This window comes from Bubalus bubalis, chromosome 3 (genome assembly GCF_019923935.1).
Source record: "Bubalus bubalis isolate 160015118507 breed Murrah chromosome 3, NDDB_SH_1, whole genome shotgun sequence".
Taxonomy (NCBI): Eukaryota; Metazoa; Chordata; class Mammalia; order Artiodactyla; family Bovidae; genus Bubalus; species Bubalus bubalis.
In genome coordinates, this window is record NC_059159.1 from 42284751 (window position 1) to 42311995 (window position 27245).

The 27245-nt window shown below is 47.0% G+C and overlaps 3 protein-coding genes across 5 annotated transcripts in view; 1 reads left to right on the forward strand and 2 right to left on the reverse strand.

Annotated features, from left to right (window-relative positions):
• Positions 1–9: 9 nt before the first annotated feature.
• On the reverse strand, positions 10–6146 carry TP53I13 (tumor protein p53 inducible protein 13). 3 transcript variants are annotated; one of them, XM_044939483.2, is made up of 7 exons: positions 6126–6146; positions 3621–3695; positions 3367–3408; positions 1475–1603; positions 1136–1339; positions 458–1013; positions 10–378 (listed from the first exon to the last, which is right to left on the reverse strand). In XM_044939483.2, exons 3-7 carry the CDS (start codon positions 3379–3381, stop codon positions 266–268), a joined length of 1017 nt encoding a protein of 338 aa, XP_044795418.2. In that variant the 5' UTR covers positions 3382–3408; positions 3621–3695; positions 6126–6146; the 3' UTR covers positions 10–265. The 3 variants fall into 3 exon arrangements, with proteins under 3 accessions (XP_044795418.2, XP_044795417.2, XP_006042210.2); XM_044939482.2 differs by lacking the exon at positions 6126–6146 and adding an exon at positions 4338–4897; XM_006042148.4 differs by lacking the exon at positions 6126–6146 and adding an exon at positions 3875–4140.
• Positions 6002–14186, forward strand: ABHD15 (abhydrolase domain containing 15). Its single transcript, XM_006042149.4, has 2 exons — positions 6002–6891; positions 9877–14186. Exons 1-2 carry the CDS (start codon positions 6011–6013, stop codon positions 10400–10402), a joined length of 1407 nt encoding a protein of 468 aa, XP_006042211.3. The 5' UTR covers positions 6002–6010; the 3' UTR covers positions 10403–14186.
• A 2293-nt stretch (positions 14187–16479) lies between these two features.
• The window catches only part of TAOK1 (TAO kinase 1), a 109505-nt gene continuing 98739 nt past the window's right edge, over positions 16480–27245 (reverse strand). Inside the window, exon 20 of the mRNA XM_006042150.4 lies at positions 16480–25804. Coding sequence (XP_006042212.1) covers positions 25343–25804 — 462 coding nt within the window. The 3' untranslated portion in view covers positions 16480–25342. The remainder of the gene's footprint in view (positions 25805–27245) is intronic.

Here is a 27245-nt window from a genome sequence, read left to right on the forward strand (position 1 = left end):
AACTCCAGCCTCTACTAAAATAATTTAATAAAAACGGAGTTTTTGCAACGGAAGTTTGAAACTGCTCCTTTCTCTCTCCTCCCTCTCCCCAACCCCATTCCTCCCAGCAAACCACACACTAAGGATCAGCCCATCTGCCGCGCTCGGGCGTGACTGCTCCCTCCGGCCGCCAGGGGGCCGCCCCGCGCGCGGGCCACGTGGCGGAGGTTGCGGCCTCCGGCGGGGGGAGGAGCCGAACCTGCCACAGCGGCAGGGCTGGTGCAGGTCACTCGGAGCTGTCCCCGTCCGGGCCGCTGTCCGGCGTGGGCGGGAGGAGGGGTCTCCGGCGGGAGCGCTTGACCCGGCGAGGGGGCATGAGCAGCCTCCGCTTCAGCACAGCTATGGGCAGGAGGGGGAGTGGTCAAGGGCCGGGAAGAGCCCCGGGGTGGGGCTGGGGGTGAGGAGGGCCACGTCTCACCAGCCACGGTGTCCCGGCTGTCCACCGTGGGCTCCCAGTAGATGCTCTCCCCGCGTCGGAAGTTTCGGTGCAGCCGAGTGCAGAGCGTGGCCAGCGTGAGCAGCACCAACAGGAAAGTCAGGGCCATGGCCGCCCAGGCGGCCTCCTCTGTGCGCGGGGTAGGGCCGCGGGCGGCCCTCGGTGGCCCTGCCGCCCGAGGGGCCGGGGAAGCCTGACCCGGACAGGCACAGCCCCCAGGACTGTTCTGCCCTTTGGACAGCTGAACCTCCAGCCTGGAGCTGACATTGCTTCCTGGTCCCCCAGGCAGCAGTGGGCCAGTGGACACAGACCCGGCATTATTGCCTTCACCCTGAGATCCCAACATGGGCTGTTTGGCCTCCAAGCTCCCTGGGGAAACAGAGGGGAACCTCGGGGCTGAGGGTGTGGGCTGGAGACCAAGGGCAGCCCGCAGCCCACGTCTCCTGGCACCACTAAGAAAGAGCTGCCCATGTCCACTAGATGCCACCTCCACGCCGGGTGGCTGCCAGCTCCGCAGAGTAAAGGCCAAAGCCGGGGCCTAAGAGGAGAAGAGACAGCAGTCACCCCCTCCCTGCCCAGATGCAGGCCAATGGCACCCAATGGCACCACCACCCTGAGCCAGCAACCCCATGACCGCCACGCCTGGCCAGCACCCCTCACCTGCACACACCCTTGCTGACTGCACAGCCTCCCTCTGCCCAGCATGGGCACCAAGGAAGGGGGCCCAGGAACAGTGTCAGAACGGAACCCAGCTTTCTCTCTCCTCTGCTTCTGCCGCTGCCTCCTCTTCAGCCAGTGGGCAGCCCGGGCCGGCTCCACCCTCGCCATCTCCAGCGCTAAGCCCCATGCTGCCAGTACGAGGGGCTACGAAAGGAAGAGAGAACTGTTATAGCTAAGTCGAAGCTGGGGAGCAAGCAAGCAGAGGCCCTGAATTCCCCTTGCCCTGCCCACGGCGCTGCAGCCTCCACTGGTACCAATCACCTTTCAGCAAGCACTTACCCGATCCTGGGTGAGGCTGGAGTCAGGGGCCAGTGAGGGCTGGGCCACACAAGTGTGGGCCAGAAGAGCAAGCTGGAGCTTCAGCCAGGGGTGGGCACAGGGGTGGTAGAGGAAGCTGACGTCCTCAGACTGCAGGAAAGGCATGGAGACATCAAGCCGGGCCCAGGTCCCTCCTGAGAGTTCCAAGTTCTCCCATCCTGGGGAGCCAACTTCAAGGGACTCCCAGGATGACCAGATGACCCTCCCACCTTCTGGGCTCAGGAAAGGATCAAGAGCCCTGGATGCTGGTGTGCATGCCCTCTTGCCTCTGAGCATTCCTTTCATCCCTCCTTTCCAAGCAGTGCCACCCCTCAAAGGTCACAGCTTCCACGACAACATGCGTGGTTAACCCTGCCAGACTCAGACCACCCTCTTTAGCTATGTTCCTCTGCACCTGGCTCTACAGGTCCCCACCTAGGCTGTAACCACCCCCACAAAGAGAGACCAGGTCTTCTATGTATTGACCCATCTATATATATTCAGTCTCCCCAAAGCATCCGAATACAGGGCACACAGGCAGCAGGTGCACAATCTCAGGATGGAAACACTTCAGTTATGAATCATTCTTTGATTGAGCTGACCTGATGCTCGGCATTTGTGCCGGAGGCTGTAGGAGATGCCAAAAGAGAACTCCTGGGCTCCGCTTGCAGGGAATACAAAGGAAACTCAGGGAAACAGGACTAATGCAAATGAACGAGCAAACTAATAAAGCTCAAAGTGATTAGCAGTTAAATTATAAGAGACGATTTCAAGCATTACACAAATTTGGAGAAGGTGATGAATAAATAAGGGCTAATGTGCTCAGGCAAGGTCTCAAGGGAGAGCTGACTCCTGCCCTGGGCCTTAAAGAAGGGTAGGGATGGATGGCAGGAGGGCAGGGAGCTGCCCCCCTTCAAGTCAGGTCAGGCCAGGTATAGAGGGGAAGGAGCCTCACACTCATGGGTGGTGAGCAGACCAACATGACTGAAGGGGAACCAAAGCTATGGAGAGGTTACACGACGCTTACTGAACCAGGTAGAGCCAGAAAAACCAGACGGGGGGGTGGGGCCACGATAAGGTGGGAAATGAGGAGCCACTGGTTTCTTAACAGTTTGCAATGAAAAGGGCTGTTTGGGGAAAGGAAACGGATAGGTGGCATGAGCTCTTCTGGCTTGGAGATATTACAAGGATCAAAAATAGGTATTTCAAAAGGAAAACCAAAGGGACAGAGAAGCTATCCAACCACTGGCAGTGAAACACACAGGCACACAAGGTGAACCCAAGGTTTGGTCGGTAACCTGACATACACACACTCCTTGTTGTTTACTTGCTAAGTCGTGTCTGACTCTTTTTGACCCCATGGACGACAGCCCACCTGACTCCTCTGTTCGTGGGATTTCCCAGGCAAGAATACTGGAGTGGGTTGCCATTTCCTTCCCCAGGGGATCTTCCCAGCCCAGGGATCGAACCCACATCTCCTGCATATCCTGCATTGACAGGTGGATTCTTTACCACCAGTGCCAGCTGGGAAGCCCATAATAACCACTGAGAACCTCTCTCACAGAAAAGCAGGGCCCAGATAAGTCAGAGACTTCCAAAGTCACACAGCAGAGCTAGAGCACAGGTTGTTTTCTCCTAGGACTCTCAACCCCCTTGCAGCCTCCTGCCCACACAGCCAGCTACTCATAGCATTCCTGACACCTCACTGCAGAAGACAGAGGCCTAAGCTCACTGTCCTAGGACTAAGAGCACTAAGGTCTCCTCCTGGAGTGGGGAGCAGTAAAGAATGGAGCTAGTGAGCAGAAGAGGTGGAGCCTGCAGGGAGTTGGCTGTTTCCAGCACAGACCCCGAGGATGCCTGCTGCTTGTACTCACCTGCTGTGGCCGCATCCGTGTGTAGGTCACTCTTGGTGACACCTGTACCAGGGAGACAAGAGAACTGAGAGGCCCCGGGGGACTCCGCTGGGGGGATGGGGGTGGGACACGACAGCAGGCCCGTGCTGTCACGTTGGGATGGTGACGCTGGTGACGAGGGCCAAAGGAACAAGGTGTGGAGGGCACCGCGAGGCCAGGGCGGGACTGCGCTACCCCTTCACGCTCCTCTCTCCCACCGCCCTCCAGGCTCCCACCTGTGGGGGCAGAGGCCACAGGCCCTCGGGACAACGGGCTCCCGCCTCCTCCGCCGCCGCCGGTTCAGCCACCACCTGTGGGTTCAAGGCGCAGAAGAGCTGGGTTGTTTGGCCTCGGAGAGGGCTATGACCTCTCCCTCCCAGGCCCAGCCCTCCAAGGGAGAACTCCCAGTTCCCCTCTCGGCACGCCCCTCCTTCTGGCAAAGCACTTGGAGACTCCGGGCCGAAAGCTTCTCGGCAGCTGGTCGCCTTACCTCACGGGGACCCAGGAGTCCCGCCAGGGCGGCCAGGAGCAACAGCTGGGGCGGCGGCGGAGGAGGCGCCATCCCGGCCCGCCCCAGGCCGGCCTGCCGCCCGCCCAGCCAACAAGGGAACGCTTGCCGCCTGGGCCTGCCCCCGCGCACCCACGCCGCCCGCGTGCCCACGTAGACCCCGGGCTAGCGCGCGCGGGTCTGGCCCGACCCCAGACCGCGCGCCTCGACTCCCCGGGCTCGCGAGCCCCCGGCCCCGCCCCGCCCCGGCATCGCCCCGCCCCGGCATCGCCCTGCCCCCGACATCGCCCCGCCCCCGACATCGCCCCGCCCCGCCCCCGCGGCTCCGGGCGGCTCACGCCGGGTCCCCGCCCCGCCCCTGGGCCCGCCCACCGCCCGGGCCGCGCGCGCACGCGTCCGCCAGCCCAAGCCGGAAAAGTCGTCGGGAAGCCGGTCCTCAGCTCACTGCGCAGCGAGACAGGCGGGACCACCTCCCTCCCCACGAAACTGGTCCCAGCGGGTCTCCGCGGCCTGCAGGGCGCAGCTGCAGCTCTTGGGTGGGATCGTGGAGCGTGAAGGAGGGCGGGAAATGGGACTCCTGTGAACTAGGTGGCCCTGGAAAGGAGACGCGTCCGCTCCTTCGGCAAACCCGCTTCAGATTCATCATTATGACTGCCTCTGGAAGAGGGGCAGAATCCTGAAATAACAAGCTACGGAAAGGAGAGGGTCCCCACTGCTCCCCTCGCAAATAGCACCCGAAACCGGAGGAGTCTCAGAGGGTCTCGGGCCTCCACGCTCCCCAGGCCTGGAAGTCTCGGGAAACTGCAGCCGGGCTGGGGGCTGCTTTGTTGTCCACGTCCGCCTCCGCTTTCGTGATAAGCCCAACGGCGACCCGCCGGTGCCCGAGGAGACTTTGGCCACCTCGTGAGGTGGAGTCACAGGCCTCTCCCCCAGCAGGGTGCTCGGGCCAGACATTCCCCGCAGCGGGGCGCCCATCTCCTTGGCCCAGCTCGAGATTTTGAGGGAAGACGGGAAAGTGGGTGGAGAGGGAGAGCTGTAATGTCCAGCCTGAAACTTTGAAATCGAACAAGAGCGTCTCCCACATCCACCGCCCCCACCCCTCGTGACTTGCAAGGGGTGTTTCTTACCCGCCCCCCGCGCTCCAGAGATTGAGCTGATGAAGGGACTCAATCCATCCCCCGCCACGGCCCGCTCGCGGGGTGACAGGCACCCCCCTCCAAAGGCACCCGAATGCCTCTTTCCCTCCGGCTCAGGGGCTGTTTCTTTTGGGGAAGTCCTTCCTGGGGAGCGGTGTTGAGGGTTCCCTCTCCCTGCAGCCAGGATCCAGGGCAACCCCGTGCTCGCGGGGGCGTAGGCAGGGCGCTCTAATGCAGGCAAAGGAACGAGAGGTCCCTGGCCTTCTGGGCTCCCGCTGCAAGCCCGCTGTCGGGGCGGAACGCCTGCCCTGGCCCTCGCTGGCCCTGAGCCGGACCCTCTCCCGGCAGGAGTTATTGCGCAGTTGCGGGTGCCGGCGGGGCGGAGACGGACACCGAGGTCGGAGAGGACCGCCGGTCCGGGCGACAGAGGTGCGGGTGATGGTTCCCGCTGCAGCCGCGCCGCGCCGCCCCGCGGGAGCCCGGGGTCCGCGCCGGGAGCTGCGGTTCATTCGCGTCTCCCTTTTGCTGCTTCTCGGCAGCGGCCCCTGAGAGGGCAGTGACGCAGGGGCTCCCCGGGAGCCACACACCACGCGGGGCGGAGGGGTGGGGGCAGAGGATCCTGAGGCTCACTCCCGTCTCCCCCCACTCCTCCGCCGCCCACACTCCGCTCCTCGGCTCGCCTTCCCCACTCCCTTCCGCCTCGCCGGCGCGTCCTCGCTGCCTCTCCGTGGCCTCCGCTCCTTTCACCCTCTGCTCCTGCCTGTCGCAATCGCTGTACAAAGGGCCGGGGGGCGGGTGAGGGGAGCCGGGCGCGAACTGGCTGCCTCTGCGGGGCCGCGGCCAATCCCGAGCGCACCCTCTCCCTGCCCCGCGGGAGGGCCCTGGGCGGCCGCCGCGGCCGGGCGGAGCCGCGGGCAGAGCGGGGAGCAAGCCGAGGGGCGTCCCCGCCGCGACCGCCCGCCGGGGGCTCTCCGGCCTCGCCATGCCACCGTGGGGCGCCGCCCTTGCCCTACTTCTGGCTGCGCTCGCCCTGCTCTGCCTGCTAGTCCTGAGGCTGCGGCGGCCCGGCAGGCGCGCCGTCGGAGCGAGGACCCTACCGGGGGCGCGGAGAGAAGATCACGGGGAGGAGGTGGACGGCGGAGGCCCCGCGGGTCAGTTCAGCGACGGGCGGGAGCCGCTGCCCGGAGGCTGCAGCCTCATCTGTAAGCCGTCGGCGCTGGCCCAGTGCCTTCTGCGCGCTCTGCGACGCTCGGCCGCGCTGGAGCCGGGCCCGCGCCCCTGGCTGTCTGGGCCCCACCTGCAGACCCTCTGCCACTTCGTGCTGCCGGTGGGGCCGGGGTCCGAGCTGGCCCGGGAGTACCTGCAGTTGGCAGATGACGGGCTGGTGGCCCTGGACTGGGTTGTGGGACCTGGCGCCCGGGGCCGCCGGGCCACCAACGCCGGGGGCCTCCCGGCGGTACTGCTGGTGATCCCCAATGCCTGGGGGCGCCTCACCCGCAACGTGCTCGGCCTCTGCCTGCTGGCCCTGGAGCGCGGCTACTACCCGGTGATCTTCCACCGGCGCGGCCACCACGGCTGCCCACTGGTCAGCCCCCGGCTGCAGCCCTTTGGGGACCCATCCGACCTCAAAGAGGCCATCACTTACATCCGCTTCCGACACCCCGCGGCCCCGCTGTTCGCGGTGAGCGAGGGCTCGGGCTCGGCGCTGCTGCTGTCCTACCTGGGCGAGTGTGGCTCCTCCAGCTACGTGACCGGAGCCGCCTGCATCTCACCCGTGCTACGCTGCCGCGAGTGGTTTGAGACCGGCCTGCCCTGGCCCTATGAGCGGGGCTTTCTGCTTCACCAGAAGATCGCCCTCAGCAGGTGGGTAATGGGGGCCGCAGACGCGGTGGGTAGGGGTTTGGGGCTGGGAAACAGCTCTGCCTGGTACTGAATCAAACATGTGTAGAGCAATTTGGGCAGAGTTCTCCACAGTTTCTGAAGCGTCCAAACCCTCTAATCTAGACAGAATCAGAGAAGCAAATTTAAAAGTCACGGACCGACTGAGTCAGCATCATTAGCTGGAGCAGGGACTCCAACCCAGGGGGCCCCCTGGCCTCACCTCCGCTGCATTTCATCCTAGCAACCTGAGCACCTGATGCTGCACATCGCCTAGTCAAATCAGCAAACAGGGCTCTGGAAGCAATTGTGACTGATTGTCCAGAATGTTTCCTTATAGTCTCTGAGCCTGGAGATGACAGGAATCAGAAATTTGGTGGTTATTTGATTTATTGAAAGTCCTTAGACCTGACAAATGTTTTGCATATTCCTAGGTATGTACTCAATATTTAATGCAAAAAATTTTAAGAATGTTTAAACATATTTCTTTAAATCTCCAAAAAGAAAAGAATCTACCACCAGGGTGACAGGGAGACTCTTCCACTGAAAAGGCCTGGGTGACAGTCCCACAGCAAATAACCAGGCCTCGGCTTACACTGTTGCTTTCTTAGGAGATGAAAGGGTCAGCTAAGTTGCTGGAAATTCAGGATTTGAACCCAAATGGGTCTGACCCCACATCCCAGGTCTTTCTGCCCCACCACAGTGTTACCATCATGTCTAGCTAATCCCTATGAGCCTCACTTTCATCTTCAGTTAAAGGGAGTTACTAATCACCACAGATGGTGACTGCAGCCATGAAATTAAAAGACACTTACTCCTTGGAAGGAAAGTTATGACCAACCTAGATAGCATATTCAAAAGCAGAGACATTGCTTTGCCAACAAAGGTCCGTCTAGTCAAGGCTATGGTTTTTCCTGTGGTCATGTATGGATGTGAGAGTTGGACTGTGAAGGCTGTGCCGAAGAATGGATGCTTTTGAAGTGTGGTGTTGGAGAAGACTCTTGAGAGTCCCTTGGACTGCAAGGAGATCCAACCAGTCCATTCTGAAGGAGATCAGCCCTGGGATTTCTTTAGAAGGAATGATGCTAAAGCTGAAACTCCAGTACTTTGGCCACCTCATGAGAAGAGTTGACTCATTGGAAAAGACTCTGATGCTGGGAGGGATTGGGGGCAGGAGGAGAAGGGGACGACAGAGGATGAGATGGCTGGATGGCATCACTGACTCGATGGACGTGAGTCTGAGTGAACTCCCGGAGTTGGTGGACAGGGAGGCCTGGCGTCCTGCGATTCATTGGGGATGCAAAGAGTCAGACACGACTGAGTGACTGAACTGAACTGAACCTCACAAGGTGGCATGAAGTAAGATAAACAAAGTACGGGGCCTGGCACCAATACATGGTGGCAATTGTGATTTCTCTTTCTTTCCTTGCTCCATTTTGCCTCCCAAACCCTGAGCTCAACAACAGCCCACATGCTACCATGGCAACCCAAAGCCACTGGAACAGTCCAGGGGCAAGATGCTCTCACATAGCCTGATTGTCAGTTTCCTTCCACAAATGACCACCATCAGTGCTGCTGACCCCAGGTGCCAGCTGGAGGATACAGTGGGGAAGTGAAAAGAAAAACTGGGCCTTTAGGAACTGTCCTGCCCATGGAATTTGGGGATTGCCCACTTGGGGCAAGCCTCTGACTGTTTGCAGGAAGCACCTATCCAAATTCAGCTGGCTAAGGCTGAATTAACCCAAGCTAAGTACTGAACTACCCATCCTGGCCTCCTGGTCAGGGTGCCAGGCTCTCCCCAGGGAGGTGGAAACAGCAAATATATCCCTCTTTTCCAGAGCAGTTGCTCTCAGGCTCCCATTTGGGAACGCACCCTGTAAATTAATTATTACACTCTCAGTTACTTCCTCCGCCACTCAGCCCTCTCTAGAAATACTTGCCCCACTGATCAAGGTCACATTCATTTGTCATCATCCGGACAGCATATAATCTATTTTTTAAAAAACAACCAAACTGGGCTTCCCTGGTGGCTCAGTGGTAAAGAATCTGCCTGCCAATGCAGGAGACATGGATTCAATCTCTGGTCCCGGAAGATCCCACATGCCATGGAACAGCTAAGCCAGTTACACCACAACTACTGAGCCTATGCTTTAGAGCCCGGGAGCCGCAACGACTGAGCCCATGTAGTGAGAGCCCATGCTCCACAAGAGCAGCCACCGCAATGAGAACCTCGGGCACTGCAACTAGGCTCGCCACCACTAGAGAAAAGGCCGTGCAGCAACAAAGACCCAGCACAGCTAAAAATAAATAAATAAATATATTTTTTAAAAAGCAAGCAAACTAATACAACTTAGAGTAAAATGTTAATGATGGGGGTGTCACTTGCTGGTTTGGATAGTCTGAGCCAGTGGGTTCTAAGAGGGGTACAGGAGGTGACAGTTTGTTCCCTACAGGTGACAGCAAGTTCCCTACAGGGCTCAGAAGTTGAGGTCAGGAGGACAGTGGTCACAGCTGTAAAGTCAAATGCTGCCCCAGGGCTGAGGAGGTGATGCCATGAATGACCATCCTCATAGATACTGTAATACAGGAAGGAGGGCAGAAAACCCTGATTGTTGCCATGCCAGCCCACGTCATTAGACCTCCTCATTTCCTTTGAGAAGCCAGCTAGCTGCATTTTATGTGAATTATCCTGATGTTATTATTTTTAGCCACACCATGCAGCTTGTGGTACCTTAGTTCCCCGACTAGGGATCAAACCAGGCCCACGGCAGTTTTAAGCACTGGACTGCCAGGGAATTCCCAAATCTCCTGGTTTTAAATGATGGCAACAATGTGGACGTTTTTAAACACACTATAAGGCCAAAGAAAGCCTCCGTCGTCAGACTCTGGCCTGTGGGCAGCCATTCTGTAACATGTGCTGTCAATTTATTTTCTCTTTCCTTCCTTCCTCCTCCAACTTCTTGCTGCCAGGTACGCCACGGCCCTGGAGGACACGGTGGATACCGGCAAACTGTTCAGGAGCCGCTCCCTGCGGGAGTTTGAGGAGACCCTCTTCTGCCACACCAAGAGCTTCCCCATCAGCTGGGACACCTACTGGGACCACAACGACCCCCTCCGGGATGTGGATGAGGCGGCGGTGCCTGTGCTGTGCATCTGCAGTGCCGACGACCCCGTATGCGGGCCCCCAAACCACTTTCTGCCAACTGAACTCTTTCACAGCAACCCCTACTTCTTCCTTCTGCTCAGCCGCCACGGGGGCCACTGCGGCTTCCTGCGCCAGGAGCCCTTGCCAGCCTGGAGCCATGAGGTCACCTTGGAGTACTTCCGGGCCTTGACTGACTTCTTCCGGACGGAAGAGAGGATGAAAGGGCTGAGCAGGCGCCGAGCTTCCTTCCTTGCGGGCCGGCGTCGTTGGGGAACCCTGCCGAAGCGGGAGGTCTCCCCCTCTTCCAGTCTGGAGGAGATCTTTAGCTGGAAGAGATCCTATACGCGGTGAGACCTGACCTGAGAAGCCCCTAGCCCCACAAGGAAGAACAGAACTGCGCATGGCTGAGTCCTTACCAGGCAATGAGGACGGAACGCGGCCAGGCCGCTGCAGCCCTTTGCCCCTGGTCCAGCCCCTCTATTAAACTGGTCTGTGGAAAGAGATGGAACCCCCCCGGAAGCTGGCGTTCACTGGCCCCTGGGGAGAACTCCTGCCCAGACCCTGCTCTGCACATGCCAACTCATCCTGGCTCAGCAGCGGGGCATTGCCCGTCACTGTCCAGTCATTGACTTCATAAGCCAAGGAATAGCACCATTTAAGTTCCTGGACTTTAGAGAAAATGCTAGTCCACTAGCGATGACACAGAGAAGATGAGTTTTTGTGAGCCATTGGTAGGTCTGTGCCCCACAGCTTCTCAAGCTGGAGCCACTTGAGGTAGTGGGGACAGACAGGATGTTTGTGTCTTGGTCCCACTTCCCTCGTTTTTTTTTTCTGCGGCTGTGGCGCTCCTCTGACTTCACACGGTGACAGCTGTGGAAGCGGCTCATAGAGCCGTGTGGCTGTGTCAGTGAAAAAGGCCCGAGGCGGTCAGTGCTGTGCAGAGACTGGGTTGGGGAGGGCGACAAGGCGGAGAACGTGAACACCTGCGTCTGGAACACTAAGGTCCAGTGTTTGGATGAGTTCTGCAAGTCTTGATTGGGCGAGGGGGGCTGATCTGGGGCTTCAGCCTAGGACCTCCAGACTCACTGGAGAGATTCCAGGAGTGATTAAGAATAGGAAATCCTTGCAGGGTGTGCTTGACCATGGCTCAAGGAGCCAGGCTTTCAGACATTCTAGGTGCCCTTTCCAGTTCCATTTTGGGGGATTACTCCAGAGCTCCAGCGAGAGGTGTTTTTCTCTAGAGATGTGAGCTTTCTCTAAGTGGTAAAAGTACAAACCTCATATCTTAGGTGGTTTTTTTTTGGTTAGTTGCCCTCTTTTCTGACACTGCTGCTAGCCTTTCCCTCTTCAGAGAGACATCTGGTACTAGAGAAAACAGTAGTTCCAAGAGATTGACTGGAGCTGACTCAGTGATTTATGAATATTTCACATTATCATGCCTTTTCTGCTCAATTATTCAAAAGGCTATCCATCCATGTAGATGAAGAAAAAGCTTCCCCCTGGATCTGGCCACTTACTGACTGATAACCTCGGTGTTTTGAGGACTAACACTGAAGATTAGAGTAAAATAAGGTATTGTATGGATTGACCCACACAATTGGTTTGGGTTAGGCCATTAAGCAATACAGTAGGACATCCAGTCTGTCCCCTCCCCCCAAAAAAGAAAGCTTTGCCCGGAAGTTTTAATTGGTTATCAAGAAAAGAAAGCACCTGTTTCAACAAGCGGCTCCATCCTGGCCTCACCAACAGGAAAGCAGTTTTAAGGAGGAGAGACGTTTACCATGTCCTAAGGCTTGGTATGAGGAATTCCTAGGGCCATGATGTTAGATTTGGATAATCTTCGCCCATTCTTGTTCTTCTAGATCAAATAAGAAGAAACTCTATAAACTAATCTAAGAATCTGAACCGGAAGGCAGACAACACTCAATTGTCTAAGGCACATTATCCTGTCATGAAAAGATTCTCCCCCTCCTTCCCCACTGCTGGTTCCTCTTCCTCCACGTTCTTCAGCTAACATTCTCTCACTGTTTCTGAGCAGGAGAAATAATACCAGGCTCCTCCGCCCATGGGATTTTCCAGGCAAGAGTGCTGGAGTGGGGTGCCATTGCCTTCTCCAATAATAAGGAAGGGAACCCCAAAGAAGCCATTGTACTTCTGGCTAACTGCCTTGGTGTAAGGCTTGGTGAAGAGCTACTGACATCTGGCCACCCTCTCCACCAGCATCTGGTACAGTGGAGATTTCCGTTTATTAGCTCTGGCACTCCCATATTCAGGACCCTATGATAGTTCAGAACTCACTGTAAACCAAACAGTGGTTTTTTAAACACCGCCCCCCCCCCCCACACTGCACCCCCAGGATTAAATGGCCCTTAAGGGCTAAAATCTGGATTGTTTCTCTAGGCCAGATACCTTGAGACTCTAGTCCTTTAAGATAATAGCTTTTGGAGAAATCATGGTTCATCTTTTACGGGAAAGCAAGCTTGTGGGGTGGGGGTAGAGGAAGATATATATATATATATCCTTTATGTGATAGAAGTATGACCCTCACATCTGAGGTGTTTTTTTGGTTAGTTCCCTCTTTTCTGACACTATTACTAGCCTTTCCCTCTCCAGAGCCAAGCTTTCAGAACAGCCCAATCCAGTTCCACTGATTGCCTTGGATCCACAGCTCTAATGACCTAAACCCCAATTCTCCTCCATGCTCCTTGTGCCAGATGTACTCATAGCCGTTCTCAAAAAGCTACTTCTGTCCCGTCTTCTCATCACCATTTGGTGACATCACTGCTTTTCAGCCCATTTTTGGCAAGAAAGTGTACTTCCTGTTCAAGCAGGTTTGGGTGACTTTGCCTTTCATCTAATGATAAAGGACTCACCCAAACTGGCTCCACTTTGGTTGTGAGCTAATTATATGAAACCAGATGGAAGAACCCCAGACACACATTCTGAGAGAGTGCCCGGCCCTTGGACAAACTGACAAGTTACAAACTTGGGGAGGCAAGAAAACAATGACACAAACAAAACCCAAGGAAGTACCATGAGTTGGGAGTGTTCAGGTAGCATGTCTGGCACTCCACTCAGGTCTCATTCACTTGCTCACCTCCCCTTTTGGTCTCTTCATTATTTATAATCACCTTCAAATGGTAAAGGGGGAAAAAACACAACCCAAAGACAATAAAGGAGACATTATCTCCGAAGTAGAAACTGAGTTATGTCTCCATCCACTGGATCAGAATGTAGGAAGCCCACAACTGCTTCTCAAAGTTTCTTTGAGTTCTGCTAAGTTCTGACCTTTGATATCAAAAACTGTGCTTAAGCTGTAACTTAATTCTCTTAAAGATTTAGTATTTTATGTATTTATACATGGGTTTCCAAGGTGGATTGGCCAGAGATGACAATGTAAAAAAAACATAGCACCAAATCCTCATTTTGAGAAGACATTCTCTGTTTTGAGTGAAGATATCCTTGCTAAGACTTGAGTGCTGTTATAAAAGAGGTCTTGACACAGGAAGTGTCATTTCAGCTTTATATACAACCTCAAAACCACACCAGAGCCAGAGAGTCTTCTGTACTCATCTTCCACCCAGACCACAGGACCCTCTGTCAGTCAGATACGCTTAGTAATGCCAAGGTTTCTTCCTTTAGAAATGAACTTTAAAGTTTCTCCATGCTTAAATAAACAGATACACTTGGCCACTTTGGCGGAACTTGCCAATGATACCAGTGATTCAGTGATATCAATGATTCTACATCCAAGCCACATAGGATGGCATCAGAAACTGTTTTCACTATTTATCACATTTTACAGAGTTAAGATTGAGAAGTTATACCCAGGGAGTGTCCGAGTGCCCAGAGGTGGAATGAATGCCTTAGGAAGCAGGAAGTCCCACAACTCTGGTAGAATATGCAACCTAGACAGCCACTTGGCACACATCGTGGAGGGGACCTATGCTGAGAAAGTGGAATTTCATTAAAACAAACAATAAAAGATGTTAACACTTTAAAAACAAGTATCTCTAGCTCCTCCAGCCTTCCTATATAATAATATCCTGTTCTAGTGTCTATCACTAGTGTGATTAAACAAAAAATTCTCTCCAACTTGTTTGCCTCTGAATAATAAATTGCAGTCTCCCTGCAACAATGGAATGTCATTTTTAAATCTCCAGAAACAAACATGCTGTTTGTCTCAAGTCCTCCATGTACCAAGCCACACTTACCTACCTGTGAGTTAACAGAGCCTCACTGCACACTATTTGCTGGGTGTTGCTTCACTTCTATAGATCTAGGTTTGTGTCCACTAACACTAACCACTGGCAGCTCTGTTTAATCAATAACCAGTCCTCCTGCTCTGGGCTAATAATTTCCCAGTAGGCTCAAAATTCCCTGATCATCAATGATACCTACATAGAGATATTTTCCAGGGGCAATTATTAATTTGTGTGTTGGACAGAATACCGCAATAGTTTCTGGAGATGTGGATTCTAGTTTCTTCTTTATCAGTGACACATAGGACTTTTGGGCAAGTTATGAGTTATTCCACATGAAAACACTGAGACAATGAAAAAACCTTAATTTAGGTCTGTTAGGCTAAAATGAAATAATAAAAGCAGATGGATCCTGTTCTGCAAATCCATTTAATTCCACAATCAGAGTTCAAAGACCTCTGTAATGAGGTGACATCTGCTTTCAGATCAGAATCTTTTTTCCGATTCTTATAAGGCCAAGAAGTTCTAGTTATTAATTCTATTGCAAAGTAGGGAAGGACCTGGAAGAGCAGCACCTTTGAGGCTCACAGACTGAATGCTGGGTTGCCCAGTTGAAAGCAAACTCTTTCCACTCCCTTCCCAAGCACGCGCGCGTATATACACTACACACACACATACACACACACACACATGCCGATAACCATGTTATCATTGGTTCATTTGTTCCAGCCAAAAAACCATCTGCTTTTTTCTTATAAGTGATGTCAGAAAGGATGTGCCCTTCAAGATCTCACAGTTAGTAGTGACGGGGCTAAAGACCAGAACCCCAACCACTGCTCTTCAAGCCAAACTTTGCCTTTTCCTAGTCAATCACTGAGATGACAATAAGTAATGCTCATCTTAAACTCCATAATGTAAAGGATGTTAACAAAAGGAGAAAGAATTTGTTTTCAGAGCTGCTGCACAACTCTGTGACAGAGTCAACATGTATCTATGAATGGTGTCCCTAAAGTTTATTGCAGTTTGCATATAGCCTTAGCAACCCCCCCCACCCCCACCCCGCCGGCCTTGCCTCTTATCCATAAGAACAAGTATCTGAAAATATAGTCACTAGTTGCCTGGGACACATACAGGAAAACCCTGGTTTAGCGGTTTTTCATCACTCAGATGTAGATGACAGTGCTAGCTTACAACCCTGGGGCTCTGGAGCTAGCAGACCACTGTGCTGATTTTTTATTTCTGTTCAAATTTCTTTTATAGTCAGGTAGGATAGGCTTTAAACCCTATGCATTAACTCAGAGCATCTTTGATGCATTTGGTCAATAACAACATGTGTTTTGAGTTGCTGACATGGTTAGAAGCACATGTTTTATGATACTCTCCTTTCACTGCAGTTTGAACAGCTCAATTGTGGAGATATAAAAAGAAATCTTGTTTTTTAAATCCCTTTTTATAGCTCAACCAAATTCAAGGTGGGATGCTGGAAATGCTAGAGATAGAACACCTGGAATCTAATCTTGGCTGTTTGACCCAGGCAAATTAAACCCTATGTAAATGCTAATTAATCTCAAAGTAGCTCAATATCAACATTCTAGGAGTTTAAAAGCTATGTTGAAAAGTGCCACTTTTCTGATAGTCTTCTATTCAATAAAGTAGGTAATCTCAATAATGCTTTTGAAAATGACACTTAAAACTACTAATTAAAAAAACACAGAAGCCCCAGTCCATGAAACTCCGTCCCTCCAAGCCTTCTGATAAAAAAAAGTCATTTTAACAGGACTGGATTAGATGATCTACCTCATTCAGGGCTAAAATGTGGCGATTTTAAAATCTGGGAAGATAAACCCAGATGAAACCACCTTCAGAAACTTTCTTTGCACAAGGTCCAAGAACCACAGACAGCTGGGCGTCCATGTGTACGGGAGGAACTGTAGTAATATATACCACAACGTATGTTTGTATAAAACTTAAGAACATGCATCAAACCGTTAGAACCTAAACTAGAATTGTATCTCACAGCCACAACACAATAGGCTACATCACTGCCTGGGCACACAGAATTTGAGGCAATTAGACTAGAGCCGACATCAGGGAGCTCATTTTTAGCCGCATCTCACTCATCCAGCACAGTGCCTGAGATTCAGTGATTATCCAATAAACAGTCATTGAACTGAAATATATTTTATGGAAATACAATTACTTAAAAAAAACTGAGCAGACACTCCGTGTACTAAAATTACTTTATTACAGTTGATTTTTTTTAAACATTTCCTTTGCTATGATACAAAGGATACTTACAAACAAAATATTACATATGACCTTGTTTTCGCTCTTATGTTCTGACAACTTGGTAACAGCTTTAAATGCACAATCTATACAATTAATACAGGTTATATATGAACTATAAGGTATGTTGAACCAGAAGAATACTGACAATATACTGTACAATAAGCCTTACCAGTTAGTGCTGCAAACCATTTCTACCAAAAGGAAAATGCACATCTGTACAGTCACTTTTACCAGCTGGTGCTGACAGTGGGGGAGAGGCTTCATCTCCATTGGAACCCTTGGGAAGCCTCCACTGTGGGTGTCTGTTTGGTCCAAAAATTAAGAGGACTGTGTAGATTTAAAATTAGTCATCAGGAAAGTGGCAGAACATCACTTTCAACATGATAATCTCTCACCAAAAAAAAATCACGTCCCAGCTTTAAAAGACCACGGTCCTTTGTCCACCATGAAAACCCGACAGGCTCAAGGGCTTTGGGAGATGAGAAGATGAAGGCTGCCAAAAAAGGAGGCAATAAACCAAGCCAAAATCTAGGTTTTGCAAAATCTGTTTTTTTTTCCCCTTCACCAAAGGGAACTAGAAATGTACAAATTCATTGATGAATCTCAATGATAACATATCAGTTAGCTGATAACCCTCATTTTATCTGGACCCCTGACTTGTGGGAATAACTGAAAGAGACTGTGGATTATATACACCATTTTTAGAAAAGAACCTTTTGCTTAGTTAAAATATTCCATTTAGCCACCAAAGCTGGTCCTGGTCTATTACAGGTGTGCATTCATCTTTCAATGGTCTACTCAGAAATGATAAGGTTACAGCTTTTTTTCTTTTTTTAATTTTTTTTAAATAAAAAAGCAATTGACTGAAGCATTTTTCTTTTTTTCGGTAAATAGCAAAAATAAAAATAAAAACCAACCTGGCATTTGCACAAATAATGCAAATGGAGCGATATGGCCTTTAAGGTAACGGGTTAGTAGAAAGGAAGAGAGAAGTGAAGAAAATTCAGAGAAAATGATGTATTGATTTTTCTTTTTAAAAATTTCTACAATACATGTGCAAAAAAATCATGCTGGTTGAGGAAAACAAAAGTAAATGAGTATATAAAACTAAAATCATAAATAATATGTTTGGATGACTGGTAAAAGCAGAAACCAACCTGGGTTACAAAAAGGATTATACATTCAAGATGCTCTTAAACCCAGTGGGATAACTTATGTTAAAACTGTGTTAATAGTTACGTTAAAAATCTCAAGTTTGTTTTTAAATCTTCACAATACAAGCAAAGCTGTTTTAAAATATACACTATACATATTTCTCATAGTCTCTCCAACCTCATTAATGCGCATTAGGCTATCCTTTTCATATACTAAAACAAGGGGTTTCTGAAAGCTAAATTGTTCAGAGCAACCCATCCATTATTTAAATGTTTAAGTTTTAAATGGGTTAAAATCTTTAGCAGACTTACATAAATAGGATTTAGCAACACAAGTGTTAATTTAAAAAACTCTAAAGCATTTACAAATTATCAGGTTGGAATAGTCTGGGGAAGTTATGTGCACTATACTTCAAAATGTTATTTACATCAGACCATTGCTTTTGTAAAAATTTCCCTAAAAGATAAAAAACAAATTTGGAGAATTAACCCATTCTAACCTAGCAGGGGAGGATCATAAAAGGAGAGGTAAAACAATAACAAAATTATCTCTTAATAGAAACCCCACATATCCCTCTCCACTTGGATTTTGCCCTATGAAACCACCTGCAATTTCTAATAGGCTCATATAGCAAATGTCAAGATAATGTGGTAAAATACCTTGTCAGATAAATTACTGGCCTCGAGTGGACTTAAAAAATAAAATGTTTTTCCCACCTGTGCCTCCGGCTTGGATTATTTTAGACACATGGATGTAATTAATTGGAGGGGCACTCTAAACAGGCACAATTCCCATTTAATATAGAATAAAAGGTATGACATATAAAATGCTTTTGAGAGAAGAGGTGGTGGTTTCTTTGATATTATGAAATGCAAGAAAGCACATTTGGAATGGACACCAAAGAAGAGCTTTCTGGCAACACAACAGGGGCAGTCAGTATCTTGATAAGCTGAATACACTTGTCTATGACTAAACAGGGGTTAGAAGGCTTCCAATATTTCCCCCCAGGTTTGTGTGATATGTGCCAAACAGTCACATGGCCAGTTAGAATCTGCAAACATCAAGCAGTTCCATCCTTTTAAGTCACATAATTCATTCCATGACCATGTGTAATTATAGAAACAATAATGTTCACGCTGAGGCAATGTATTTGAGGGCTCAGAAAAAGCAAAATGTGCCACCGAGAGAAACCTGTTCCCATACAACTGGTCTTCATGCTTTCAAGTGGCCTAATATACCTTTGATGCTAAGCCAAGCCATGCAAAAGCAAAGAGCACACACTTTTCATTAATATTTGTATCTCATTTCTAAACTCCACTGACCTCAGAGTTGCCATAGAAACATAACATGAGTAATGAAAGCATACAAGTGAAGGTTCATGGATTTAAAAAAACGCATTTCCCTCATCTATGTTTAACAGCTTTTAATACCTTAGGCTACAAGGCATATCAAGGGATAATGACAAAGGAACATATGTAGTTCTGGAAATAGGAAAAATGCTCCAGAAATGGGATCAATGTGCCAGTAATAAGCATAGTTCATTTGAAAATTCAGCAAGAGAGCCCAATAAACAGTTCCAAGCCATAATGTTATCACCTGCGTAATTTACACAAACATTAAAACTCTTGCACTTTATAGACAAAACACACTTCTGTAAACATGGCCACTGGGGGAGGGAGGCTCCCTACCTCATTCATGACTGAGGACATGTAATCATATTAAATAAAATGACTCTGCTTCAAACAATTTTAAACCTGACCAATGATTAAACTTAACTTCCCCGTTTAACAACACTGAAGCATTAATTCTAAAAATGTCACCTAGGATGGTTTCAGGGTTAGATGCTAGGACCACAACTGGCAATGACAGCAACTCCTCTCTAGCTGGCACAGACTTATAAACTTTAGTACAAAAACAAAAAAAATACAGAAACTAGGTCAATTTGTTAGCTACATATTTACAGATAATTACACGATTTCTTCACTCACAATTGCTAAAAACTATGAGTGAAAAGGAAACTGTGCAGGTTGAATTACCCGTACTTTGGGGGGAATTCTGGGGTATCAAGATACCCTTTTCATTCATTCACAAGTCTCATCTTCTCTCCACTTTTTCATGGCAAACTACCTACAGATGTCTAGATTAATATATCCAATGGGCATCCTGTTTCAGAGAGGATTAACCTTTTTCTCTATTTAAAAAAAGAATCTCTTGTATATTTAAAAATAAACAAACCCAACACAATCAAACAGATACCACGCACGCACACACACACACACACATGCACACATCCTCTGAAACTTCAAAAAGTTCTGATTGTTGGGTAACAGTTAACAGTGATGGTGACATAGTAAATGGCTCCCCAGTTTTTATTCTCTGCCTTTATTTTCTTTAAAGGATATCTATTCTGGGGTGGGTGAGAGGGAAGTGCAAGTTTAAGAAACCCACAACAGGCAGATAAGGTGCATACTAATTTATGTATTTATGATCTGAGGACTACTATTAGGCCAAATGGATTCTCTTCCCTTGCATGAGTGAAATTTTGGAAATCTGAATGTAAGTGAGGGAAGAACTAGTCAACTGACTTTAAAAGGGGCTACCAGAATTCAGTAGAAAATATAAACACACAGCAAAGGAAGAGTTCTCAGCTTCACTTTCTTTTTCTAGACAGTGTTTAATAAAACTTTACAAATTAAGTCATTTCCAATGTAGACTTATTGTAGTGATTTAATAAAAGTGCAGACAACATAACCAGACACACAGCAAAATAGACTTCAATCAGTAGTCCTTGCATACAAGAGGCAAGTCTGCTAAGTGTACAGCATACTCTTCATCCTTTAAGGAATCTGAGGATGGAAAATTTCCAGTTCTTAACAACTAAGAGTAAGTGAGGGCCTTTTCAAAGGTAATGCTACAGCCTGGTTGGGGGCACTATCATGACAGATGAGGGAAAACAGAGAATCAGTTTCTCTTTAACAATAATGATCTGTATTTTGGTAAGCAACTCCAAGATGACAGCCCAAGTTTTAGATCTGTTCCTTAGAGAAGACAGTTTTTTTTTTTTTTTTAAGACATAAGAGCCTCCTCTCATCATTATAGGAGATTCACACTTAAACACCTTAAATATATTATTTTCTGACTTGAATACACACTAGACACTTCACATTGTGAGCATGGAACAAAACGCAGGGCCATATAAACTTCCTAGGAAAGGGTTGCAGTGTGGGGCCAAATCTGTGCTTACAAAGATTTGCCTCTGAAGGGGTGGACAGTACATGAAGAACTCACTATCAGCAAGCAAGAAGAGGCAGCCGAAAGGAGAAAGCCCCTTGCCAACACCAAATCCTTCTCTCCCAGTGGCCATTTCCTGTTGACTTTATTGTTTAGGAGAACCTTAGATGCTTTAGCAGTAATTTCTTTCTTGGATGTTTTGGTCCTTAGCAAAGTTTATCATTATCATCATCATTATTAATGGAACAAAAAGGGTAAGAGGATCAATGGCACCACTACTAAGAAGTATGTATGGAGTGCACATGAAGATTATGTGATTTATCGGTTCTCTTCACCTCTGCAGAGGAATCACCACCAGTGGTTTTTAGTTACCATGGTTCATTTCTCTCTGCATCTCTATCTTTCACTGCATCACGACACAAACTCACAGGAACACTAACTGGTTCCTTCCCCAGCACTACTTTACTGCATTGCAACTTATGGTTCCACAATTTACTTAACTTTCTTTCCACCCACTCAAGTGCTAAGAAAGGATCAAAAAAGAAAAGACTCCATCTAATGACCACCTTCTCATAAATATCAACCCAGAGTATTCAATTGTTAAGAAACACATGCATTCTTGCCTTAACTGAGGACTGAAATAACAAAACAAAATAACAGAACCTTAAGTGCCCTGATGGAAATGTACAGTATGAGTTATATCCATCTATCTATACACACATATAGACACTCATATGTATATACAATATATACATACAAATGATAATAGCTATACCAAAAATGTGCATATTTAACACAGTTTTTAAAAGCCAGTAGATTATGGTATAATACAATTTATTTCCACTAGTGAATGGCACAAATGGAGAAATGCAAAGGAGGTGTTTCAAGTACAATAGAGTCATTTTTCACAGGTGAAAATAAACAGTATTATTCCAGTGTCCAACACAATGTATTCTATAAAAGTTTAAAATGCCAGACATAAAGAAGTAGAAAGTTACTAAAGTCTGCCTTATGGTTTGAAAAAGATACTCAAAGTGTTTTTGATTTTTGAAAAGGGGGAGAGGAAAAATAGGTGGAAGTGGGAGAGAGTCAAGGACAGTTTCTTTAGTGTGCTAAATGGTGTTTACTTGATGTCTAGGCAGCTGAAAATCATACTGACTATGCTAAAAAGTTCAATTTACCAATAAACCCTTGGCCTAGAGTACCAAGCATCTCATTTCCGTGGGTGTGGCTTCAATTCCAGGACTGTTCATCTCTAGGCACTGAAATGACTTAGAAAAGAATGGCAGCTCTGAATAAAATATAAACATATTTTCCAGCTAATGTTATCTATATAATGAAAATACTTTCAGATACTTTAATTTGGGGTTAGAGCTGACTTTAATAAGGGGAAAAATAAGTGCAAAAGGAAGGGAACCCCATTAGGAACAATGTATCAAAGTATGAGGTTTTGCATTTTTCAAATGCTAACTTAAAAAAGGGGGAGAGAGTGAACACAAGAAACTTATACTGCCAAGCTCTGGATGCCAGACATAGCATATATGACTTTCTGATATGCGTGTGTAAAATTTCCCATACTTTTTATTTTCTCAAACACATTTATATATAGTGAACACCAACACTGGGGAGGAGGTAGTAGTACTTTGATCAAATGTTGAAGTCTGTACACTGATTCAGAAAGTGCCTGCTTCTTTCTTTAGGATCTCTCAAAACCTTTCAAATTTTCTTGCTACAAGCTTTACTCTGATGATTCCTACTATGTATGATATTCTTCAGAAGTTAGATCTTACACACACACACAAATCAATTAATTTGAACCATTTTTGCAAACTATATATACTTTAATTAACTTAATGGAATAATCCAGGTATAGTCATGACCTACATGTAAAACTGGTTGCCACACAAATCAGATACAACGACCTATTGGATAGACATCTGGAGTCAGTATTCAACCACAATTTTACAAGTACATACGGTCTGCATGAATTCAATAATTCAATTTGACTAATTCAAGTCCACAAGTGGACTTTAACATGTATTATTGGTAGTATTTTTTAAAGAGTTTTATATGTAAAATTGATCTGCACTTCTATTCCACCCCTCCAGTAGTACAGAGGGGCCAGATCTAGTAAGAATTTTTATAAAAGGTATCAAATTCATTATATTTTTATACATTTTATTAACTCTAAAGCTCTCTCCTATCATTTTCCTCCAAATAGGTAGATACCTCAGTTTGCTTGAAATACTGTATACAACATGAATGCAAAAAGACAGAAAATAAAAAGCCCCTTTCATTAGACAGAAAAGCAAGTACATGTCATGTTCACCTAAAAACTGGTGATTTCAAGCCTGGCCAAGAGGACAATGTACCAGAGCACTACCTGAAACACTGCCTAAAAGTGTGTGTGAGTTCTACTGTGATCTTGCCTTTTAAAAGACTTACATTAATTTTTCTTCCAGTTACCTTTAAATGAATGCCAGAAATTCCTAAAGGGGAGGATTCATGGAGATTAGACTGACATACCTGGGGAAGACTAAAATTTGGTTGAGAAAACCAAGATTTCAACAAACAGATTACTGATTGGTCATTAGCCTGGACCTAGGTGAAGAGTATCATTGAGAGGGCCTTAGAAAATTCTACCTGGGGGTCCTCTGACTATATGAAAAGCAGGATCCAGAGTTAGCAGCAAGGGTTCTTCAAGACAAGGGAGGGGGCAAAACAGTAACTTGTAAGAAACTCTATCACTGAAAAGAACATTTTTTTTTCCTTCAAGTCATACTCACAGCTTCCTACCCACCTTCAACTCAATTTCCACACTAACAGTGGAATACCAAGTAACATCTAACTTTCAGCATTGGGTTGATCCTTCATTGCAAAACAAAATAAAACAAAACAAAACATGCCCCTCTGTGGGAAAAAATAAAAAAGTTAGCGTTTGTCAAGAGATTCCCTGACCACTATAACTTACTTTACTTTTTTTTTCTACTTTGCCAAACTAGCTAGTTCCTTTTCAGTAGTACTTTAGCACTGAGGCTAGAGACTTCTGGAAGTGGTGTTTCCTGTTGTGTGATGTTAACATGATGCCGAATGGTCACTAAGGCTCAAGGAACTAGAAGTTTGTAAACTACTGCAGCAACAAAAACAGCAATTAGAAAAAAAAAAAAAAAAAAGAGGACCTGCACATGCAGCAAAATCTACAGTGGTGATGAGGATTAGTCAGCAGCTGGCAAAGCCATTGGCTCAGTGACTCCTGGTTCACTATGGCAACTAAACATTTAAATAATTGGCTATTCTACTTGTAAACAGGAAATCCCATAAGCCAAAAGGGGGTAATCAAATTCTGTCTATGTAGTGTGGTGAAAATTCCAATAGATGGCAGTTTGCAAATATGGCATCATTCAAATACCTCTGGCATTTGATTTGTACTGGCTATATATCTTTGTTTTTGTACAAAGTAGAAGTACTGTTTGGGGTCTTGGAAGCTATAGAGCTTAGCTAGGATGAGATATCACAGTATAAGCAACGAAACGTCAGGACACAGAGGTTTCATCTCCTCACTCTTGCTGCTGAACATACCTACCATATGAACTTTCAGGGGCCTCTCTCACCCTTCTTGTCTTCCCCTTTAAAGGCTCATGGGTTTGTTGATACAATTCCCACACCACTTGTGATCTCCTTAAGCACCTCCATCTCACCATGCCACAAAGAAGGCACAATTGAATGCACCAAAAAAAAAAAAAAAAAAAAACTTCACTGACAAATCTATGCAGCATTCAGAAAAAGAACTAAATTGTTTCCTACTCTCTGAAAAAGTCAATGCAACCCTTTAGTGTTCATGGATTTCCATGTTCTTTTTCACTCCAAATGAGGCTGAGAAGTCAGACCAATTTACGTTGGTAAGGGGATACAGATGTGTTTCAGTAAGAACTTGTTTCAGCATATGCTGCCTGCTGTGAGTGGCTTATAAGAATGTGGGATATGTAGAAAGGCTTTAGATCTTTTCACATCCTTCTTAGGATGTATCATTGCCCCCAAGTGATGACCCAAGATACACTGCTGCAGTCTATTTTTGCAGTTTTCAAAAATACCCCCTATCTACCCAATTTCTTATAACCACAGGCTTGATACATATATATGGGTGTGTATGTATTTGTATACACACCTACATGACAGTTCCCCTTTTCAAAATTTCTTCAAAAGTTAAAAAAAAAAAAAAAACCTGGCAGCCAAATACTATGACATCCCAATTAGTAAACACAAAACAGAATGCTTTACAAAAATGAGTAAGATATACCATATGCACTCAGCTTCCACACTGTAGTACCCAAGTGAGGAGGCTGCTGTGACGATGTCTGTAGGCAGTTTCTTTTGGCAGACAGCTCCAGCGGAATCGCCACTCTCAATTATTAAGTTATGTATAAGACATGTGTGACCCATTGGATATTTGAGAAGTGACACTCGTGCTTCTGCTCATGCCCTGCTCCGTCCGTCCCCCAGAAGCTGTCCGCCTTAGAGCCTGAGGGCTATTGCGGACTCCCATACTGCTACCTCGGGGTACCCCTTGCATTGGCCCCGAGGGGTGACCCCACGGCTGGGGTCCACCTTGCATTGGATGGCCCCAAGCTTGTGGTGGGCCACCCATGGGATGACCCCAGTGAGGTCCTGGACCCCCGGTAGGATTGTGAGACCAACCAGAAGCTCCCGGGTAGCTGTGGCTGAATGCCTCAGGGGAGAGATTAGAAAGGACCATGTTACTAAAACCTAGTCTCATGCTTTCAGAGTCAAAAGCTTCAATTTCTCTGGCTTGACGTTCCAGCAGGCTTCGTATTCGTTCTGTGCGTTCATTCTGCAAAGCCAACATTTCTTCTTCAATCTGTTGGGGGTTAGAGGGAAGCAAAAAGAAAGCTGATCTATTTTTTTAAATCTATAAACTAATAAGGAAGTCATAATTAGTCAGCTTTGAAGTGAATCATAAAAAAGTTCACAATGGCTATTTTGTGGATGTATATTTAAAAATCAAAGAGATGTACTATAGAAACATATACAATTTATATTTTTAAGATGTGTAAAACCAAATTCTTAAAAACAAAGGCAATAACCTCTATTGAATTAATAAATCAAGCCAATTATCATCAATGGCTACTAAATCATTACGTAAAACACTGAATCATTAGGTAAAACACTGAAGACACCTGGGACTCTCCTTGGCCAATCTTGTAAATAACAATACCTTAGCCATCTCTGTCTCTAGATTGTCAACTGGATGACTTTTGAGTGAGTGAGTGACACTCAGTTGTGTCCAACTCTTTGCAACCCCATGGACTATAGAGCCTGCCAAGCTCCTCTGTCCATGGAATTCTCCAGGCAAGAATACTGGAGTGGGTTGCCAATCCCTTCTCCAGGGGATATTCCCAACCCAGGGATCAAATATAGGTCTCCTGCACTGAAGACAGATTCTTTGCCATCTGAGCCACCAGGAAAGCCTAAAACACTGAATAAAAATGAAAATGGGTGAAGGGAAACTAGCTTTATCAGACACACCAAAATGTCACTCTATTAAATGTGGTACTGGTGTAGAGACAAATTATTAGTGAAATAGAAATAAAGATCTCAGTTTGTAGAGTTTTAAAGCAGGACAAGAGCATTAATTAATTCAATGGGGAAAAGATGAATTTTTAACAAATAACACAGGCACAATGGCCAACTATCTGGAAGGAAATAAAAATGGAACTCCATCTTACACCATATTCCAGATACACCAAAGCCTTAAGTAAAAAGCAAACAAACACAAACCATAAAGTTTTCATTAAAAAGTTAGGAGACTCTATATACCTAGAAATTAGTGGTTGGCTAGCCGCCATAATCAGTTCTGGAAAACTGGAAGGTATTACAAATAAGTGTAGTTGACTGCACATACATTTTTTTTTAATGTAAAATAATTCATAATAAAGTCAATAGGCAATGAAAAAAGTTCATGGAGAACTTTTTTATGAATGATCAAACTGATAATTGCCTAAACCTACTGACCAATATTAATATCACTTAAAAGGGGGACAGCTAGACATTATATATCTCCTGATGTAATGTAAAAGGAAGTACATAGTAACCTTCATGAAAATTCCTTGCAAAAAATTTTTAAAAAGAGAAGAGAATTTAAATTTAATCGTATCTCTGGATCTAATTACCAGCTGATGGGAAATACGAAGTAAAAGAGAGAAGGATACATTTTTAAAGACACTAGAGGACATAATAAGCCCAAACTGGAATTCCTACAGAGCAAATGATCCAATTCAAATGGGAAAAAAAAAACATGG